Source organism: Festucalex cinctus, chromosome 14, assembly GCF_051991245.1.
Source record: "Festucalex cinctus isolate MCC-2025b chromosome 14, RoL_Fcin_1.0, whole genome shotgun sequence".
NCBI classification, from domain to species: Eukaryota; Metazoa; Chordata; class Actinopteri; order Syngnathiformes; family Syngnathidae; genus Festucalex; species Festucalex cinctus.
In genome coordinates this window covers 21,233,763-21,255,752 of record NC_135424.1, presented here as the reverse complement: position 1 = coordinate 21,255,752, position 21,990 = coordinate 21,233,763, and the positions used below count along the sequence as shown (strand labels likewise).

Sequence of the window (21,990 nt, the reverse complement as noted above, 5' to 3'; positions counted from 1 at the left end):
CGAGTAGTTTTACTAAATTGTTAGCTGTATTATATAGGGCTTAACTTTGCTGAATATTTGAATGCCAGTTCAAGACATTTACTGAAGTCATGCTATTTACAGGACGACATGGACCTGAAGGCACTTGGGTTTGATATAGCCGAGGGGGTAAATGATCCATATTTACCGGGAGACTGTGGAATATTTGTGACACGAGTGGACAAAGGAAGTATTGCAGACGGAAGGTTAAGGTGAGCACACTCATATCTGGTCGCTTCCTGTTGACTTCCTGTAAGACTTGATCGCTTTCTTTGCGCTTCCAGGGTGAACGACTGGTTACTGAAGATAAACGACATCGACCTGACCAACAAGGACAGGAAGCAGGTGATGAAGGCGGTCCTCAATGTCGGAGGGCTCATCAACATGGTGGTACGAAGGAGAAAGTCTCTTGGGGGAAGGTTGCTCACCCCCGTTCACATCAACCTCATGGGGCACAAAGGTATTTTTCTTAGGCTAATCTATTGTTTCCTGATTTTCATGCAGTTTTGAAAGTCTGAAGTAATAATACTTCCACAGTCATGTCCACTTTTTGGTTCCTAAGCTAGTGCAATACAGCTAATGGCAGTAACTAGTGATATATGGTATACTCCATTTTAAAAGTAACTTTCACATTATTGATTCCAGGAGTGTTTACTTGCTATTATCGCTGTGATGTATTCCAGACAGCGGAATAGGCCTGGAGAACGGCGTGTTCGTCACCACAGTGGTCCAGGGCAGTCCGGCAGCCAGAGAGGGCACACTCACTGTTGGAGACAGACTGATCGCTGTGAGTCACACGCTAACTTTTCACAAATCCTCTCCCTCGCTCCCTTTTTTTTTCTTTTTTCTTTTTTTTTTTAATAAAGTATCTGCTGCCTTCTGTCACATCTATCGCACCACATCACAGTCAGGTTCCTTTGATCTTTTTAATCCAGGCTTTATTCCATCCTAATACATACAACACAGATAAGGTGGGATTTTGTTGAGTATGGAAAGTAGTGAGGGGGGAAAAACTGAGGAAATTCTTCTTCTTTTGATGAAATCCCCACATGCAGTAGACCTAGATGGGGAGATGGCGCTGTCCATGCATACAAGCACACACACGACATAGGAAAGGTTGTCAAGCATGGGGCTTTTCTTGGAGCAATGTTCATTCACACAATGAAATTCGTACTAGAAGGACAATGCTCACTGTTTAGGAGGATATTCAGGAAATACATTAGAACTAATAATAAGATAAATAGAGTGGTTCTCTCGTGCAAAGTTGGACTTAATCCGGTATGTGTAAAGATGGTTGATTCAGCGCCGTAAAGAGTGCTTGAATGTCGAACCCTAATGCCCGGAAGCAAGAGATCCTTTTCATCGCCTGATAAAATGTATTCATCTCCTTGTTCAGACCCACTTAAATCTCAGCGCGATATGACATCCACCCTCGCTATTTCTTATCTCCCACCGTCTATTTCGACAATCCCTCTCAAGTCGATCACATTGCGATGGAAATGGAAAGATTGTGGCGTGATGACCCTACGCGCTGAAAAGTGCTGGCCTAGATTTCCTCAGCCTTCCCACCCGACCGCTGCTGACAAAGAGTTGCACGCTTTTCAAGCCCCGGGCGTGTCACCTGCATTGCATCTCTTTCAACCGCACTGTCATCCACAACAAAGTGCGCACCTGACAGGGAATATCACCCAAAAAAAGTGCACCGACTTAACGAAGAAGGACCTGTCCTTATTTCTATTGTCTCCTCTCCCCAGATAAACGGCATCGCTCTGGATAACAAGTCTGTGACAGAGTGCGAGGCCTTGCTGAGGAACTGCCGGGACTCTCTCAGCCTCTCTCTCATGAAGGTAGGCCACACACTCACTCTCTGAGCTTCTTTTCAGCTTCTTTTCCTGGAACCGTCAAAGAACTTTTTCCTACTTTTTTTTTCGTGCCCTACATAGAGTTTAGTAAGTGGGTCTTGTGAAAAGCACAACCTTCCATTTGATGCATTCATTGTTAATTGGGGTTCATACCTTCTAATTGTGGCTTCCACCAAGTACAAAGTTGATATTTTGGGGCATGGCCAATGAAAAATACCATAGATCTTTATGTCCATCCAGGAATTAATTATCCATCATTAGTCAAAATTCCAATTCAGGCAGTTGTTAACACATCTAACTCCTATTTGTTAATCACCAACATTACAGTAATGTGCACCGTTTGTAATGAGACGAAAAAATGTGATTTTGCAGTGATCTTTGATGACAAAACAAGGTGAATTAGTCTGAGCCATACAATGCATTTGGCATCAATGTAAAGGCAAATCTTTTTCATATCACAACCACTGATTCGTTGATGAAAAATTGTCATCTTCGTCACGAAAATTAAACGAAAACTAAAATAGAAGCCATTCATTGAGACTATAACTATAACTAAAATTGACTGTCAATTTCGTCAATGACTAAAATGAAAATTAAAACACAGTGACGAGAATTCACACAATCCAATCAGAAGATTGAGTTGGAGAAAAGAACCACAAAGAAACTGTTCAGTCTTCACTGCACTTTATTCAATGTTCAGACATGTTTACATTCATTGTGCAGCTGTAAAATTAACCACAAGCAATTATGCACTTTTTTTTTTTTTAAGTGAGGTGAAGTTATATTATTGTAATTTCAACATGTTTCATAGAAACAATTAAGACATTGTTGTATTATTAAATGTGTCTTGTGTGTTAAACTACAATTACAAATAAGTGTGTTATAATTTTCAGTATAAAAGTTTAAATGTATGCTGAAGGAAAATATCGGCTAAACTGTCAATTTAGTTGACTAAAATTGCTCTCTTTTTTTTTTTCTTCTGCCGACTAAAATGGGATTAAAACTAAAATACAATCAGCAGACTGAATTATGACTAAAACTTTATTTAATTTGCATCAAACGACTATAACTAAAATTAATAAAAGATTCTTGTCAAAATTAACACTGATCACTACCAATTAGGATGTTGTTTGTTGCGCTTTTGTAGAATTTTAACCTTTGTTTCCCTGAAATGAAGGAATTAAAATCGTCTTGTCACACTAATGGCTGTTTAATTTATGTTCATATTTCTGCCTCTTAGTTCTTCCCTCACAGTACATCCGGCCAGAACATCTTTGAGAGTTTGCGTGATTCATCGGAGAAGTCCAACGGGCGCGTCCCCCTGTCTGAGATCCACTCCCGGAACAGCCGCAACCTCAAACACAACAGCTCGACGCAGACGGACATCTTCTGCCCCGACGTCGGGAGCAGCAGAATCCCCGGCGAGAGGAGGAAGCACCGAGGAGAACCCGATGAGCTTTACGGGGATATGGGCAAACCCTTCTCCACGGGTTCTCTTCACTCCACGAGCCTGCGGCCTGCGTCCGACTTGGGCACGGGCCGCTATGGCCCCAGCGCCTTTCAAGAGTGCTGTCCCTACTCGAAGGCGCCATCCTCCTTGCCGTTCGACCCCGTCTCCGCACCTGACTGCCTCACCATGGAGGCGGTCCAGGACAGGAAGCACAGTGGAGGAACATGGCCCAAAATGGTGGTGGGAGGCATGTCAGTCGCGCCAGATAGCAGCAGCCCGGTCCCGGCAGCGGCACAGCTCTCCATCTATAAATCCCCCAAGCAGAGAAAGTCCATCTTCGACCCGGACACCTTCAAACGACCAGAGACGCCGTCCTCTAAACTGGAGTACATGGCAGCCAGTCAGATCGCGGTGGTGGCGACTGCAGCGTTGCACTCCCCCCAACCCTCAAAGACCGACACCCTCTCCTCCTCCTCCACTCCCACCCCGACCCCGCCGACACCGCCCACCCGCAGCGACTCCTTCAAGTTCAAACACAAACATCAGAGCAGTTCCGCGTCCGACTGCACCATCACGTCCGACGGCAAAAGCGACACCGCAATCTCCACGGCGACGGGCGAGCGGGAGCGAGACAGAAACGGCAACCACTACTTCCTGGACGGAAAAGTCCTGACCTCGAGGAAATCTTGTGACGAGGACATCGGGCGAACCAGAGGTGAGGAGCCCGAAGTGAAAAGGCCACGCCCTAAATCCGCCCCCGCCCTTCGCCGCAGGATGACACCACAGACCATCGCTCTTCCCGCATTCCAGGTCAGCCCGTTAAGTGAATTAAAACACAAATAGATACTAAATCATTGTTGTCCACATCATCACGCCTCTTCTTTCTGATAGATCAATAGCTTGTTTATTAAAGAGATACCATGTTGTTTCGAGATGTGGGTCCTCAAATTAAAGACAGTTCACATCCTCACAGCGGGACCAAGCCTGCCCCCCTAACAAATTACGGCCCTGAGTTGTGCCAGAGGACTTTACCTTTTGAGCCAGCATGTCGGACTGATCGATAGCACCGCACTGACACAAACCACCCAGCCCGCGAGCTGACTCACTCCCCAGGGGTCCCCTACAACCAGGAAGCCAAGAAGTAGACGGGCTCCGGAGCACAAAAGACCGCGCTATAGAGATATAAACGTTTAAGTATCACAATGTCATTCTATTTTTTTTTTTCCTTTTGGTGCTTCTTCCCGCTGCTTAACTCATTTGCTGCAATTACAAAAATGGCCAGCAGGTGGCAGCTGAGTATAATAGATCAGCCAGAGCCATGATGAAAACGAGCCGTTTCCCCACAATTCAAAGCAGATTTGTGAATAATGATGAAACTTAGCCTATATTCTAATGCTAATTGCTTCAAATCGGAAACAGATAGAAACATATATATTTTTTCCTGATGAAAGAAGAGAGACTAATTTTTCTTTTGGTAGGTTCCATGTTTTTATAGCAATAAAACACAATATTCTGTGGGCCTTGCAAAATCAGTCAAAATCCAGTAAAATAGCTGGAAGAGAAGGGGGTTGCTTCAGTGAAAATGGCTGGGAGTGAATGAGTTAATTATCTATCCTAAAAAGGAGAACGCTAACCAGTTCCTGTCATCTGTCAACAGAGCTACTCGAATGACGAGCATTCACCGGAGCCACGGGACATGCTGCGCTCCTCCCCCAGCCGCTCCCATCGGCACAGCGTCGGCTTTGTGCCCACCGTCTACAACGGCAGCCTCCCTCCCAGTGAGTCTCTCCAACACTTCATCTCTCACCTCACCAACATGCGACCTCAATCAGCCCCCCGCCTCTTTCCTCTTCTTGACACGGCATCTGTTCTCGTCAGATTCGGCCCACAGGGGTCTGTCTCCGTGCCCCGCCGTGACAGCCGTGATGAGAAATCCCGTGTACACGGTGCGCAGCCATCGCGTTCATACCAGCAACTGTCCGTCAGTCGCCTCCCAGATCTGTCACCAGCACACACCCACAAGGTGATCTCCTCACTGCACTTCCTGTTTCTGTCTCCCAAATTCACGGGTTGCATCCAGTCTTCAACAGTAGCATCAGCTCAAATGGAAGAAAGATGGCCATAACCATTACATCTCCATGCTCCGTGTCTAACTATTGGCATTTGTTGCATGTTTTAACGTAATTATTATACTAATATAGTTTTTGAAAGTGTAACATTAATTAGCATGTTCAAGCCAAAGCTTCCATTTATGTCACCATACTTAAATGTTTCCTACAACTTTCCAGACTGTTCAGACGTTGGAACTGTTTCACTGTAAACATCAGAAGGCTACTCTCAAGTTAAAATGGAAAGCAAATAAAAACAGAGGTGATATTGGTGGCAAATAACATTTTCAGGACCATTTTTTGATTCCCCCCCCCAAAATGCAATGTGGGTATTGCAATATATAATCATAGCTATACGTAGAACAGGTTGTGATAACTTCTGATAGCTTTTATAATCAGCCAATACATTTTGTGTGCTATTTAATTGGTTACAAGGGTACCACCACATATTAACATTGCTAATTTTGTCTGACAGAGGGCTCACTGACGACCACATTTTGAAATGTAGCTATTACTTAGGATTTGATGCAAAAAAAAAATTTGTGCTAGTTTGGTCAAGATTGCTCTGCAGTAAGATAATAAATGGGAATATTTTAAGAATGCATTTATAATTATTAGCACCAAAAAAGGCAAGAAATATTTTTTGTCTGTTTTATTATAGCTTATTAGACCGCAAATGTACTGGTCCGGCCCACTTGAGATCAAATTTGGGTGAAAGTGGTCCCTGAATTAAAATGAGTTTGATAACCCTTATCTCGGGGAAGTCGGGGTACATTGGTCCAACTTTTTATTTTTGTGGTCTGGAATGCAGATAAGCAATTGTGTATTTGAAAGGATGGTTGGAAAAACAAAATAAAAAAACATGGAAAACCAGAGCCTCATTAGTGGGCACACTTCACTTGCCCTTATGATGTCATTGGCGTTCAAAAACAGCCGTTGAATTAGAACAGTTATTGTGTTTAAAAAAAAGTCTTCAGATCAAGTCTTCTTCTCAGTGGTCCCTTTTTGGCTTCTCCTGATGACTAATAGTTTCAAATGAGTCTGTTCCCCAACGGGCAAAAGCATATAATTAAATTCGGTTAGTGTTGGTTCGCTTTTATGTTTTGCAGTGGCAGTTCGGGTCAGCCGATCAATTTAATTAACTATGAAACATCTTGCATATTCATACAATTGTTTAAACATTGTATGCATAATTTCATTTCCGAAGGCTTAATTCCCCCTCTTCCTTTGCCAGCCCTCAACATCAGGGTCGCTTGAGCCTGGATCTCAGCCAGCAGAAGCGGGGTGGCGACTATGCTGAATCCTCATCACGCAGCAGCCGAGCGTCACACGGTACACACTCACTGCCCTCCAGCGCACGACTCGGTCAGTCTGGCATGCATACACGCTCGCACGCACGTACACGTGAAAGTCACACACTCCCCTGTCACGCTTTGTTTTCGGACATTACCCCCATTCATTCCTCTGCTGTCTCAATTTGACTGCAGGTTCTTCTAATAATGTCCAATACCGGGCGGAGAGGATCAAGATTCCTTCTACTCCTCGCTATCCTCGATCTATGCTGGGCTCAGATAGAGGTATGAGCAATCATGAGTAAAATGGCATAATCAAGTATGAAAACACCTTAATATAAAAATGCATACAAGAACCGGTATAACCTTTTGCTACAGATTTTACAGGGGAAGTAAAACCCCAAAATGTTCAAGACAAAAATATGTTCTATGCAGCATCACTAATCTAAACTCGGTATCCTGATTAATATTTGGTTTATGGAATATGAATTAGGCAGCCAAATCAACCCACTTTTTTGTCCATCTCAGTCTTTTCCCCACTCTGTTGACTGAAAATGACATCATAGTTACTCAAGGCTCAGGTAATGACCAATCATGGCTCAGCTTCAGAAAAGAGGTGAGCTGTGACTGGTTGTTACCTGAGACCTAAAGGTGTTTGATTTTTCTGCTTAACTCACATTCAACAACCGCAATCAAAATTAATCAATTAATTAATCAAAATGCTGTGTTTAGACTAGTGCAACATATTGTATTAGTGTAAAGGCCTTTTTTGGGGCTGACTAATCTGTCATAAATTAAGAAAAGTTAAGTTACTTTCTTTCTGAAACATTATCCCCTTTTACCGCTGCTAATTGTCTATCAAACATAATGTAAGTTGAAGCTGTTTGTGTTTTTGCTTGCTAACAGAATTTTCAGCATGATAATAAAAACATGGCAGCATATCCAGATATCAAAATATGTTAAATCAACATTTGAATTGAATCAACGTTGATTTAACATTGATCCGACTTCCTTTGTTTTTTGGGTAGTGGTCAGCATGTCTGCCTCACATTTGAGATTTTCCGGCTTGGAATCCCAGCCAATATATTCCTGTGTACAGTTTGCATGTTCTCCTTGTGCTTGAGTTTTTCTTGGGTCCTCCTTTTATTCTCTCACACTCCAAAAACATGCATGTTCGGTTAATGAAAATTCTAACTTAACATTCGGTGTGAATGTGAGCTTGAATGCACAATACGTGCTCATATGTCTCAACCAAAGTCAACTGAGGTAGCCTCAACCTCACTTGGCTTGGTTGTCTTGGTAATGCTGAAGCAATGTCTTTTTGTTAATTTTCTTTTGTAAATCATATTAAATTTGGAAAAAAAATAAAATAATCCAGTGACTAGGTTGGCGTGACTTGACAACTGTGCTCACACTTCCCTGTATTGTGCATTGTCGGCATGCGAGGTGTAAATGTTCCATTACCTTCTCTCACCCATGTGCTTTTCCATGCAGGCTCCCTCTCGCATTCAGAGTGCAGCAGCCCCAGCCTCATCACACCGCCGCAGTCGCCGCTCAACCTGGAGACGTCGTCCTTCGCCAGCAACCAATCTCAAGGTTCCATTTCCACCTTGCCTCGCATCTCGGTCAGCCCGGTGCCGGTCGGCGACCGCAGGAAGGACAGGTACGAAGACACGCACGTCTGTCATTTCCTGTCTGGGATGGCATGTCTGCATTACTCTGATGCTTCTTGATGTTTTTGACTCTGCTGTCAAGTTGATTAGAGAGTTATCTGTTGTGGGACCGCATTGAGTAAAAGCGATGTAGCAGGGTGAGTGATGGCAAGGGTAATAATAAGGATCATCTCGAACGCTTGCCTCAGAGATGCTCCTTGAAGACTCAAAAGGTGTTGCCAGGCAACAAGTCCATCACTGTCAACAAGTCCATCACTGTCAGAGCTACTGCGGCCCCTCGGTGACATCAAGAAAGACTGTCTCCTGTGCTTATGTGCTTGGTTCTCTTCTGTCCTTAAACATTGTTTGTCTCGTTTGGCACGACAATCGGCCTTCAGTGATCATCACACGTGTGTTACTGTCTCACTCTGATGTATGTCTGTCTCTTATCTGCCTCCCGCTTCTCCTCCGAACCTCCCGTTTCCAGATCTCTTTACCGTAATCGATCTTTTCTAAGGATACCTCTGGCCGCGAGGCCGAGGTTCTCCTCTCTCAGAAGCCTCAGGTTCGTTCTGCCTCAGGGCGCTGCCGGCATTGCTACGCCAGGCAACGTCCGCCTCCCAACCTACCACCCCGTTCCTTTTACCCGAGCTCTTGTCGTTCACCTGCTTATCTGCTGTTAGGCAGATGCCACGGACAGAGGCAGAAAATCCTATGCGCCATATGGAATGCAAAAGTAGATGTTTGGTGCATTTTACCCCGAAGAGAACGCTTGAATTTTGTTTAGATTGCTAGTCGTTTGCATGCTGCATTGGAACACCACAAGAGAGGAGGACCCTTGTTTTTACACTTGGTTCGAATATACAGTGGTACCTTGACTTAAGAGACCAGACTTGAAGTGTACTGACTGGTGTAAATACGGCATTCTGATTAGTATTACGTTTGTGGAATATGACTTAAGCAGCAAAATCAGACCGTTTCTAATCTGGACGGCCATTTTGCCACTTACTGTCGACAAAAATGACATCACAGTTGCTCAGGTCTGCAAACCATAATGAGCAGCACAATGCCTGTTGAATTAGTGTGATGCACTACTTAATTCTTTACATTCTATTGAATTATGTTATTAATGAATATAGTATAAAAATTAGGAATGTTACAATCACATTTTTTGTGCCCGAGTCCGAGTCACCTGACTTTGAGGATCTGCTGATGCAGAGTACTGATCCATTATTACCTCAGCAATGTATTAAGGAGGAAAAAAAAAGAAGTGTACCCAGATTTTCTTTTATTTGAATAAAACTATCCCAACATAACTCCTTTTATATGGTGAGTGGAGCAGTGGTTTATACCAAGTATAACATTTAAATTCTTTTGCTGCCGCTTTCCACATGAAAATACAACCCCTAGCAAAAAGTATGGAATCACCAGTCTTGGACGAGCAATCACTCAGACGTTTTATTCTGTAGATCAAACTCAGATAAAAAGCATGAAACAATCGTAAGGTCATTCCAAAGTGCATCATCTTGGCTTTCAGAAACACTAAAAGAAATGAAGAAAAAACATTGTGCTGGTCAGCAAATGTTATTTTAATAGGGCAAGTGCAGTAAAATAAATATGGAATCACTCCATTCTGATGAAACGAATATTGAATTGCTCCATTTTGAGCAGAAAATAAGGATACACCCAGTCAATTTCCTTTCCTTAATTGGGCACCTGCCTCAAATGACATCTGGTTGTTAGTCAGCAGTTAAAAACAGTGCAGTTATCGCACCTGCTAGACCAAGTGGATTAGCAAGAATCATGGCTCCAACAAGGAAGCTGTCTCTTGAGACCAAAGAAAGGATTATCAAACCTCTTGAAGAAGGTACCGCTACACATATGGTTGCCAAAGGTGTGGGCTGTTCATTTTCAGCTGTATAGAAGATCTGGACCAAGTACAAACAGCATGGGAAGGTTGTTAAAGTCAAGCGTACTGGTAGACCAAGCAAGACATTTAAGCGTCAAGACAAACAACTAAAGGCCATATGTCTTGAAAACAGAAAATGCACAACAAGACAAATGAAGAAGAAATGGGAGGAAGCTGGAGTCAATGTATGTGACAGAACTCTGCAAAATTGCTTCAAGGAAATGGGATTTACATACAGGAAAGCTTAAAGGAAACTAATGAGAGGCAATCATGGACTGTGGATGACTGGATGAAGGTGATCTTCAGTGATGAGTCACGAATCTGCATTGGACAAGGTGATGACACTGGAACTTTTGTTTGGTGCCGTTCCAGTGAGATTTACAAAGAGGACTGCCTAAAGAAAACATCCAAATTCCCACAGTCCTTGATGATATGGGGCTGCATGTCAGGCAAAGGCACTGGAGAGATGGCTGTGGTTAAATCTTCAATAAATGCACAAGTTTACATTGACATTTTGGACAGCTTTCTTATCCCTTCAATTGAAAAAATGTTTGGGGATAATGAAATCATTTTCCAAGATGCCACAGAGCTTAAACTATGAAAGCATTCCTTGGAGAAAGACGCAATATCTTTTATGCTTTGTAGCCCTTCAAAAAGTACGGTAATAATAAAATTTTAAAATGAACATTTTTGTAAAAATAATAATAATAATAATAATTATTATTATTATTATTATTATTTATGGCACTGGAGGCACTCCATTAATTTCATGAGGGAAATAATATTTGAGATTTGAGTGTTTTGAGTTGAGTTGAGGTCCTGTAACAAACTAAGATCATAATTCAAGGCACCACTGTATATCATTATACATTTGTCTTGTCTGCACTTGTCCCACTCCACGTGGGGGAAATCCCTCTCAGATATTGCATGTGACGCCCACACGGTCAATATGCATGTGTGTATATTGGCTGGAAGCCTAGCGATCCTGCAGTGTGTGTTGCACAACGACATTATTAGTATTACTCAACCTCCAGCTTTTGGGCTGGGCCATGTTTGTACGCCACTCTGTTTGGGCCTCGTCTCTGGCTGCTAATCCATCCCTCTGATCTTCCTTCATGGAATTGTGTGCGATGCCCAATGCCGACTTGTCATGAAGACAGACAAAGTTCATGTCAATCACATGAAGGGATTATGCATACACACACAACATTCTCTAAGCATTTTGGGCTACCTCATGATGACTAAATGGAAAGTGACAATCACATGTTTTAAGAAAACAGGCAATTTGTCCTCAAAATAGTGACATTCACTTTACGAGAACAAATCATAAAGAAATTAAGAAACTTTGTTTTTTCTGTGCAGGCCTTATCTTGAGGAACCCCGCAATGTCATCGTGCACAAAGGCGCCGAGCCTCTGGGCATCTCCATCGTGAGCGGGGAGAACGGCGGTATCTTTGTTTCTAAAGTTACTGGAGGTAGCATCGCCCACCAGGCAGGACTGGAGTACGGAGACCAGTTGCTGGAGGCAAGAACACAAATAGCTTAGTTGTCCGATTGCCCTAATGTACCTCATGATATGCCTATACGATGTGTGTCGTTTGGACCGAATTCAACCCTTCTTCCTTCTTCAGTTCAATGGCATCAACTTGCGAAATGCTACAGAGCAGCAGGCTCGCCTCATCATTGGCCAGCAGTGCGACACCATCACCATCATGGCCCAGTACAACCCTCACATGTATCAGCTGGGAAACCACTCCCGATCCAGGTAACACTCATGTCTATACCTCCTCAGATGGAGTTTGAGCTCAAGCCTGACTCCCCCCAAAATTTTTTGTTTCAAGTTTTCAAGTTACCACAGTGACCCTCAGGAAGGCTTTGAAACAGTAATTTTGTACTTAGTACTTGTAACTTTAAACATGGGATTTAATACGTATCAATGCATTTAATATTATCGTTTATTCAAGAATTATATACAGTAAATCATTTATATGCTTATATTTTATAGATGGTTAGATTTACCTTTCATAAAATAGGAGTTAATTGCTGGGGGAAGTCACCAAAAAAATCCATCTAAATAACTCAGAATATCTTGGAAAGCTTAACTAATTTCAGTTGTACAATTAAAAAATTAAAACTCAGATATAGGTTCACTACACACAGAGTCAAAGATGTATATCTAAAATTATTTAGATGATTATCATCATCTTACAGCTAATGAATCCTCTAAGCTCACGGACTATAGTTTGTTCTTACTTACCTTCTATACTTGTTTGCAGTTCTCGCCTCGAGCCCGTCAGTACCCAGTCCACACCACAGGGGAGCGGCGCCGCCACCCCGGAAAACTCTGCCATCGATACGCTCAGCGAACAGGACGAGGGCACTCTCACGCCATCCTCCAAACAAACCACGCCCACTACCAGCCCGCGGAACTACATCAGGTCAATAAAATCTCTCCTGTGTGTACGCAGGAATAAAGACCAAAATCATCTAATGGTCACAACACGACACCATCTGTCCTTGTCTCCCAGAATGCACTCTGACGGCAACAAAAAGGCGGGCGAGCCGCGGTTGGTGACGGTTCACCGGCCTGGGGTAGAGGTGGGAATCGCGCTATGCGGAGGGAACCTGCGGGGCGTCTACATAGATAGTCTGGACGAGGACAGTCCCGCCAGAGGGACTGACGGCCTGCGTCCTGGCGACCTCATTCTGGAGGTATGGCTGGATTTCCCTACTGTTGCACATTTAATGTCTGCTTTACCAAAGGTCTGCTTGTATAAAAACAACCAAAAACCTATTTACGCATGCAACCAGATGTGGAAGTATTAGAATTTTGAGTTTAAACAAGCTGAATGACAGTCACGTTGTTTCCAACAGGAGATCATAAAGACCTGTAGTGGGAATATCTTGAAAGAATTTGTCTCCTGGCATTACACAAATGTTGTCATTACTTTTGAGTCAAGCACAGATCAAAGCGGCTCCGTTGTTTTTAACTGGTTATTTTGCTCCATTGATCTCCTCTGTCAGCATTCTCTCCTTTCACTTGGGCAAAGTACGTGCGCGTAAAATACCAAATCATAATAATAATGCAGAGTTTCTGCGCGTCATTAAAAAACATTAAAAGTCTTATTAAATGTTGTTGTTTTTTTTCCCTCTAAAATGAAGGCCTTAGATGGCATTAAAAAGCATTGAATATGATTTCTAGAGGCATTCAAATTTTAAATACAATTGATGTAAATTCATGTATTGTTTCACATGCAACATTGTGCAACGAAGTCATAATAACACAATTTAGCAATAATAAATATGATTAAAAAATATATGTATTTGTGGGATCTGATGACTAGTTGTAATTTACAATGAATAAAATGGTCTGTAATCCAAGAGTTGCTTGCTTTGAATTTGAAAAGAAAACTGTACTGTTCCTGTCACCAATGTCCAACATGAAGCACTTAACTGTTTAGCATATTTACTTTTAACGTCAAATAACTATGAATTTACTTACCATACTATAAAATTACTGTATCAATGAAATATATAGCCACTTTTGTATTTGGTAACCATATTTGATAATTAACAAGAATGGAAAAGCTTGAAAAAAATACGTTATTTTACATTTGGACGATTATAGCGTGCAATTAATTTGATTAATCACATGCTAATGTAAATCATCCAATGAAGTACAATTTAAAATTTTAGTCGATTGACAGCCCTTATATATAAACAGTACCTGCATTTATGTATGCATATGTGTGCGTTTGTATATGCAGTACGACATGGGCATTAAATTTAGTTTGAAGTTGCATTAAAAACAGCATTAAAAAGCTGATTTGCTGATCCCTGCAGACACCCTGTAAAGAAGCGTTCCTGGCCCGCCCCCTACGTCTCGGGAAGGAACTGTTTCATGGAATTAGTATGCAGCTCTGTCACCCTTTCCGTCCTTCAATCTTCCCTCGGGTTTGCTCTCTTCCCCGCTGGCATCCCAAATCAATATGCCGTCTTTTTAATTCAGCTGAAAGCTCGCGTCGCCCATGTAAAATGGTACACCACCGCTAATAACACTGCTCTTATTTTGTCCCTGGCTCTTTTTGCAGTATAACTCGGTGAATATGAAGAACAAGACAGCAGAGGAAGTCTATGTAGAGATGTTGAAGCCGGCGGAGACTGTCACGTTCAAGGTGCAGCATCGGGCGGATGACTTCAATGTGCTCAAAGACGTTCCCGGAGATGGCTTTTATATTAGGTACACACACGATCGCACGTTGCGCACACGCTCACACGCATTAATTTCCCCAAGCATCCTCGTGTGTGTCCACGTTGCTATTAATAGAGCAGCCACCGGAGCGGCCCTTGGACAAGCAGGGATCTTTCTCATCTAACCAATTATGTCTCGGATCCTTTCTGATTCTAAATGTCCAATTTGGGTTACCTCATCTCTACTCTCTGCACACACTCCACCACCAACAGCCTTTTTAATTTGGTGCTTAGGCTTTTCCAGGTCCTTACTGAAATGTACACTGGGACACCCTCTGGGATGCAAGTGGGATTTGGTGAAATTTAGGAACCAAGTCTCCCATATGAGTCTGAATGGAAATGAAGTTTAGAAATAGTCACACTGTATTGGGAGTGTTCAGTGGAGTGGTTGCAGCGTCACAGCAGCTGCCGCAGTCACATAGGCAAGTGTGCTGGTGATGTCATGTGCAGTAAATACACTCAGTCAGCCTGGCTGTCAAAGATAGGATGCTGGGGGAATGAGGCCGACAGCGTGTGTAGATAAACTCATCCTTCCCTATCTCGTTATCTTGTTCTCCCGCCAAACCGTGCCGTCACATCTGCCGCCTCATCAACTTTACGTTCGCCTCGCCTCACCTTTCCACCATCCTCATCTTAACTTGCCACGTATCCGCCTCTGCCCCCCTCCTAGAGCACTTTACGACCGCGTGGGCGAGGCCGAGGGGGACCTGACGTTCAAGAAGGACGACATCCTGTACGTGGACGAGTCATTGCCAAAGGGCAGCTTTGGGACGTGGATGGCCTGGCAGCTGGACGAGAATGCGCAGCAGATCCAGAGGGGGCAGATCCCCAGCAAATACATGTGAGTGCAGAATACAGTGCACCTCACGCTTAATGCAAACACATTCATTCATTCATTCATTCATTTATTTATTTATTTATTTATTTTTTTATTGCCTTGGCGTGTGGTAAAAGTCTGTGTATGGTGGTGCAATGTGGATAGCATAAAGTGTCAATGGCTGCGTTTATGCTGTAGGCCATCATTCCCAATCACACTTCAGTACTTCAGTTATTGTTTTTGTGTGTACATCTTCAATCAGCTGATGCATTTCAAAATGCTCACACTGAAGTCACATTGCCAGTAAATTGTACAGCTAATGTAAATGTTTTTACTGTGTACACTGCTGTATCCAAAGCAGACCAGGAAATTAGATTATTTTTTTCCACCTCATTTTCAATTGGCATGCATTGTAATAAGTAGAAGAAAACGTTATTTTTTATTTTTTATTTTTTTTAAAGCCTATTGTTTTTCTGTCTGTGAATACTTAAAAAAAAAAAAAGTCTCTTAGCTTCTTTAAAATTATGGAAAAATGTATACTAACTTTTGTCAGACTATATACATTTTTTTTTGGGGGGGGGGATTTAACATGCTAGTTTTTATTCTTCATGAGACAAAATATGATTTTTATTTTTATTTCATTTAATGTTCTTTTGTGCTCTAAAATAAAATAAATATTTTATTAAATATACACTTTAATATTTATTGACAAAACATAAAGCAATATTTTGTTACTGACTGTACCATTGAATGCTTTTTTTTTTTTTTTACTAAATGTTTGAAAAAGAAATGAATGAAAAAATGAAATATCCTGATTATTTTTTTTTTATTATATTTGTTTTTGACAATTTAAATGAATTTTTTGATCAAATATATTGTTTAATGTTCTTTTTTGACAAAACAAAATATTTTAAATACATTTTTTTTATGTTCATGTATATTTTATATTCAGTCAGCTCATTATTTATTAATGAAAAAGCATCAGTTTTATCCGCTGAACTAAAATTCCACCAGGGAGCTAAAATAATTAAGAAAATTAAAAACTATTCTAAGTAATTTAATCGTCATAAATAAATGATAATGATCATTAGAAATGCCGTTTAAAAAATGTCGTATTCCAAAATTTATGTGGAGGTTGTGGTGGTATTTGTACAGTACTTACTTAAAAGGTTAGTAAAAGATGGACTAACTCTTCAGTTTCATGAACAGTTGGAAGATGCTCAGTCTGCTTTCGAGTATTTGACGTCGACTACAGGAACAATTAACCCAGGTTCCGACATTCCAGGATGGACCAAGAGTTCTACCGGCGACACAGCATGACAGAGATGAAGGAAGAATCCGGCAAGACTCTTTCGGCTGCCGCTCGTCGCTCCTTTTTCAGGAGGAAGCAGAAGCACAAGCGCAGCAGCTCCAAAGACAGCAAGGAAACGGTGGCTCTTGATGCCATCAGCACAGACTCCATCTCTTTCCTGGAAGGTCGGTCGGAACCTCAGCGGTCCCACGTGATGATGCCATCATAACATGTGGTCTTTGTGTTAGACTGTATTAGCCTAGCCTACCAGAGGGTCCAGAAGGTGGAGTGTGCCTCTCCCAGACCTGTGCTGGTCCTCGGCCCACTGACGGACGCTGTCAAGGAGATGCTTGTCAAGGAGTCTCCGGGGAAGTTCTTCAGATGTTTGCTAGGTGAAGTCAAATGTCTCTGTTGATTTTTTTATTTTTTTTTATTATTTTTTTTCTTAATTAGATGTGTAATGGAGGGCAGCACGGTGGACATACACATGGAACGTTCCAGAACAATGAAATGCTCTTCCACCAGATGGCACAAGATACATAACATTAACCTGATAACATAATTGCTGTTGTCAAAACACAATTTACTTTTTTTAAAAAAAAAAAGGATCATTAACCTGTTTATGATCCACTTTTATGTAATATTTTTCTTAGCTAAAATGTTGCTAAACACTGTAATCGACAATATAGACGCATTAAATTGAGCAAATGTGTTTTTCTTTTGTCTGCAGAGGTGATGAAGGCGTCCCAACAAGCCATCGAGCGAGGCGTCAAGGACTGCCTCTTCATCGACTACAAGCGGCGCAGCGGCCATTTTGATGTGACCACGGTTGCATCCATAAAGGAAATAACAGAGAAGGTATTTGCCCCATGTAATCCAAAGTGATAACTCTATATTTGTCTGTTCTTAATCTCTAGCAATGAAGTTTTATCGTACTTCATCTCAGACATCAATAAAGATGTCTGTGAACAGCAAATCTTTTTTTTGTTTTTGTTTTTTTTAATCCCCTCTGGTTTATGACGGATTTTATTGCTTGTTTTCCATTGCAGGGTTGTCACTGTTTGCTGGACATCGCACCACACGCCATCGAGAGGCTCCACAGTGTTCACATTTATCCCATCGTTGTCTTTGTCCGCTACAAAAATGCCAAGCAGATCAAGTAAGTGGCACCATACCAATAAAAGTTTCTGACCCTAAATCTTTTTCTTATTATGTACTGTAAATACAAAATAGAATAATAGTAATAATAATAACAAATGAAACATTTAGATTTGGTCTCCACAGCTCAAGATTTCATTTCACATGACCTGCTTCTAGAACGTAATTGATTTTAAATGATCTACCAGTCAAATTAGTCGGGGAGGTTCTTGGTAAATTCCAAAAATTATGAAAACTGAAATGGTGATAAACAGTTAAACGCTATATCTCCACTACGCAGTCGTAACTAACGTGTCCACCTTTGTCGACAGGGAGCAAAAAGATCCCGTTTATCTGCGAGACAAAGTGTCTCAGAAACATTCCAAGGAGCAGTTTGAAAATGCACAGAAGATCGAGCAGGACTACAGCAAGTTCTTCACAGGTGTGTGTGTGTGTGTGTGTGTGTGCGTGTGTGTGTGTGTGTGTGTGTACGCGAGTACGTCTACATTGCTTCAGTACGTTTAATGCAACACGTCTCCATCGCAGGTATCGTCCAAGGCGGCTCCCTCCCATACATTTGCACTCAGATCATGACTATAGTGGATCAAGAACAAAGTAAGGTCCTGTGGACTCCGCTCGGCTGCCCTTAAGCGGGCAAAGGGAGATCTCGTCTTCAACACTAATTCATGAAACCCTCCTCACAACATACGATAGGTACACTACATTGTAAATTATTGATATCTATTTTTTTTTCTCTTGATTTTCTCAAAGTACTCCAGAGCAGGCACGTAGCACTAGCTCTCCACCTTCAAACTCATTAAGTCTTCCCTGAAGAACTCCTTCGTGCGCGTGTGCGTGTGTGGGTGTGTGTGTGTGTGTGTTTGTTTTCAGTATTGACTCCAATGACCCGAAACCGCCTCGATGCCCTCTGTTGTGTACGCAAAACCTTCAGACTAATGATGTTCACATTGGAGTGTTAGGGCCACAATGAAAAGGAGGTGCAGGAGGAGTGAAATTACGAGAAAACATAATGTCAGAAGTTCAAAGAATGAAATAATAATGGAACGAGAGGGGAAAAAGTTGTAATGTTATGAGAATAAGGTTATAAAATAAAATAATGAATTTCATTTTTACTTTTTCTTTCTATAAAATCAGTGACGTTTGATGTCCATAATTGTTTTTTTTCCTTGTGACGTTGTATTATTCTTTTGCGTTTGTTTCAAAATAGTACAACTTTATTTTACTTAATTGTAAGTTTTACTTCATAATACAGCTATATTTCAGTAAAAAGATTATTTTTTAAAATCTTCCTGAACTGCTGTATAATGTCTATATATATATTTTTTTTATTAATTGTGATTTTATTCTAGTAAAATTTTGACTACAGTGTTCCCTCACTTTCCATGGTTGGGACGTACCACACCCACCTGCGATAGATGAATTTCCATGAAGTATAATTTGTTAAAAAGTGGGTTTTTTTTCTTTCTTCAATAACCACTAATGCCGTCTTTCTTGAGTAAGTAAGAAGCCTCTTTGAAGTTCATTTCCTTCAATGAACTTGTGTTTTTATGTCTCCTGCAGTGCATGTGCATGGAGGAAAGAAGGGTGGGAGGGATTAATGAGACATACTATACATTGGCCTTACTGTGTACAGTAGGTGCCAGCATGTAAAAATAACGGTCTGTCCTAAAAATAGCTCACCAGTGATGGGACACTGACTTGCAAAGAAGAATTAAAAGAAGAAAAATGTCTACATTTTTTAAAACTTATCATGATACACATTTACCAAATATTCTATTTTTTTGTATAAAAATGTAATAGATTGTGTTGAATGAAAGAAAGCGCTGTTTTTAATTACTCAAATGTTACACAAAAAAAGGTAAAAAATAGCAGCATAAATGGACCCAAATAAAGATCTGCGATAGAGTGAATCCACAATAAATGTACCGCAAAGTAGTGAAGGGACCACTGAATTGCAAAATTGACATTTAATTGTGGTAAAGCAACCATTTTCTTGTACTATTATGACTGCATGTTCATTTAATTGTGACTTTCTTTTTTGGAATATTGCAGCTTAATTCTCATAAAATTATGACTATAATCTAATGATGACATTTTCCTTCCTATTATTTTAGTCTCCTATAAATACTTTACTTTTGTAAAATTACCTTTACTTTTCTCTCGTAATATTACGACTTCACTCTCATAAAATTCCATTCTTATTATTGTAAAATGATGACTTTTTGTTGCTGTACTTTTCATCATGGTCCTAACACTCATTTGGTAAGAACTTGGCCTGTGTATCAGCTGGCATTGATGGACCCCCCTCCCTGACAATTATGCACCTGACTGACATCTATGATGGATTTTGTTTGTGCTTGAGTCTGTTGTTGTTCTTGTAGTTGTAGTTGTAACGAGTGTCATGGTGGTTGTCATTCCATACTGTAGCTGTGCTCAGACTGCCCGCGGTGACGGCAACCACACGTTAGCTCTATGCATTTGTGTCCTCTATCGAGTAGCAGGGAGGGTGCCAGCGTTTATTATGGGCCTTTTGGAAAGTGCCTTCTGTAGAAGACGCCAGATCTGCAAGCAGCCTCCCCACCCAAGTATGTGTGTGTGTTCATTTCCGATGCGGGGCTGCGGCGGCTAGCGCGTGACTTTATTATTTTTGTTTTTGTTGTTTTTTGTTTTTGTTTTGTTTTTTAAGAAGGTAGGAGGCCGATGTGGCATCCAAACGGGTTCAACTCCTCAGAATGCACTCCAGGGCTAGACAGACCACTGTGTAATTATATCCTTCTCTCTCTTTGTGTATTTAACAACATAGAGTATGCAGACACACACACAAATATATAAATATAAAATCTAAATATATATACAGTATATAAATCTATATATAAAAGAATATATTCCATGTATTTTCACTAGGTCACATGCCTAGGAAGGTCTGGCAATCACGTTAGCACGTTTTGTTTTGTTTTTCTCTTTGTGGTTGGTTGTCAGTCACTTATGGATGTTCTCCTGAAAAGAAGAGACACAATGAAGCAACATTTTGCAGGGTAATATCTTGAACTCATCATCCATTTCGTGATGTTTTTATTGTTATTTAATTTTGTTTTGAGGAGGGACGAAGAACTACATATGGACTTCCCGCAAAACTGTATTATCTCGTGCCAAAATCCACTTAAAAAAATGTTTTTACCCCTTTTTATGTTTGTTTTGCACTTGTTTAGCTGTGAACTGTAAACATGTAACTGTTGCCAGATTTTCAGTAGATTACCGATACTAGGTACTATCATTTCTACTGTAACTAATTAACTTCTTTTTTTTTTTTTTTTTTTTTTTTAAATGTGTCACATCAGTTCCTTACATTTCATCAAGGGTCTTTTTATTCTGATGAGATAAAAGGATCACACCTTTGAATTATTCAAAAATAAAAAGGGATCTATTCTTGCACATTTTTTTTTTCAAAGGAAACGTGGTCCACCTGTTGACTATTGGGCTTTAAAAATAACTTAAAAAAAAAAAGAAGTAAGCAAAGTGTAATGTTAGTATTTTTCTGTGTAGATAGCATGTTAGTGGAAAATGCGGGACACAACATGGAATGGTTGTCGATGCAATGTCAGGTACTGATTGAACGTCTCTTTATATGAACAGAATGTGATTTATATGTTGAGACAATAACATGACAATAAAAGTCTTTTGTTTTTTGTCTGTATCACAATTTTGACTGTCAGTGTTTAATTGTGTTGCTCCCATCATACGCAACCCAACATGATAGCATCCACTGAAGCACTGTCAAAATCTATGCCTTTACAAAGATAATAATAATAAACAAGATAATAGAAAATAAATAGACCTACAAAAAAAATCATTAGACACTTTACAATATTTAATCCGTACAATGTATTTTGACACACTGGGTTCTTTCTAATTTATTAGCGTATTAGTTTTTGCATCATGTCATGTTTTAATGGCTCTCCTTGTGTGCACCTTGGCCACCAGGGGGCAGTCCAGCATACATAAATATAAAACACTTTTTGTGGTATAACACAAAGAAGACCGTGCAACTTTTTAAGCTAGCCTGTACTAATTATAATTCTTCACGGAGGATAAAGAATACATGCCTGTGAGTGTTTATTTACATGCAATGCTGCCATTTGTATTCAAATATAAGTGGTTTATAACTACTGTAATAGCAATGAT

At 40.8% G+C, this 21,990-nt stretch overlaps 1 protein-coding gene across 5 annotated transcripts in view; it reads left to right on the top strand.

The window, feature by feature from the left end:
* dlg5a (discs, large homolog 5a (Drosophila)) overlaps positions 1-21,508 on the top strand; it is a 53,566-nt gene extending 32,058 nt beyond the window's left edge. Inside the window, exons 12-34 of one of the 5 annotated variants that reach the window (XM_077494910.1) lie at positions 103-230; positions 303-478; positions 702-805; positions 1,773-1,865; positions 3,121-4,140; positions 4,988-5,108; positions 5,209-5,353; positions 6,673-6,770; positions 6,926-7,015; positions 8,243-8,393; positions 8,870-8,947; positions 11,654-11,816; positions 11,923-12,056; positions 12,568-12,729; positions 12,820-13,003; positions 14,383-14,531; positions 15,213-15,383; positions 16,645-16,835; positions 16,899-17,042; positions 17,381-17,508; positions 17,700-17,809; positions 18,120-18,229; positions 18,334-21,508. In XM_077494910.1, the coding sequence (XP_077351036.1) occupies positions 103-230; positions 303-478; positions 702-805; positions 1,773-1,865; positions 3,121-4,140; positions 4,988-5,108; positions 5,209-5,353; positions 6,673-6,770; positions 6,926-7,015; positions 8,243-8,393; positions 8,870-8,947; positions 11,654-11,816; positions 11,923-12,056; positions 12,568-12,729; positions 12,820-13,003; positions 14,383-14,531; positions 15,213-15,383; positions 16,645-16,835; positions 16,899-17,042; positions 17,381-17,508; positions 17,700-17,809; positions 18,120-18,229; positions 18,334-18,437 (3,954 nt within the window). In that variant the 3' untranslated portion in view covers positions 18,438-21,508. Of the gene's footprint in view, positions 1-102; positions 231-302; positions 479-701; positions 806-1,772; positions 1,866-3,120; positions 4,141-4,987; positions 5,109-5,208; positions 5,354-6,672; positions 6,804-6,925; positions 7,016-8,224; positions 8,394-8,869; positions 8,948-11,653; positions 11,817-11,922; positions 12,057-12,567; positions 12,730-12,819; positions 13,004-14,382; positions 14,532-15,212; positions 15,384-16,644; positions 16,836-16,898; positions 17,043-17,380; positions 17,509-17,699; positions 17,810-18,119; positions 18,230-18,333 lie in introns of all 5 variants that reach the window. The other 4 variants (XM_077494908.1, XM_077494907.1, XM_077494906.1 and 1 more) reach the window with 4 other exon arrangements.
* The last annotated feature ends 482 nt before the right edge of the window (positions 21,509-21,990 follow it).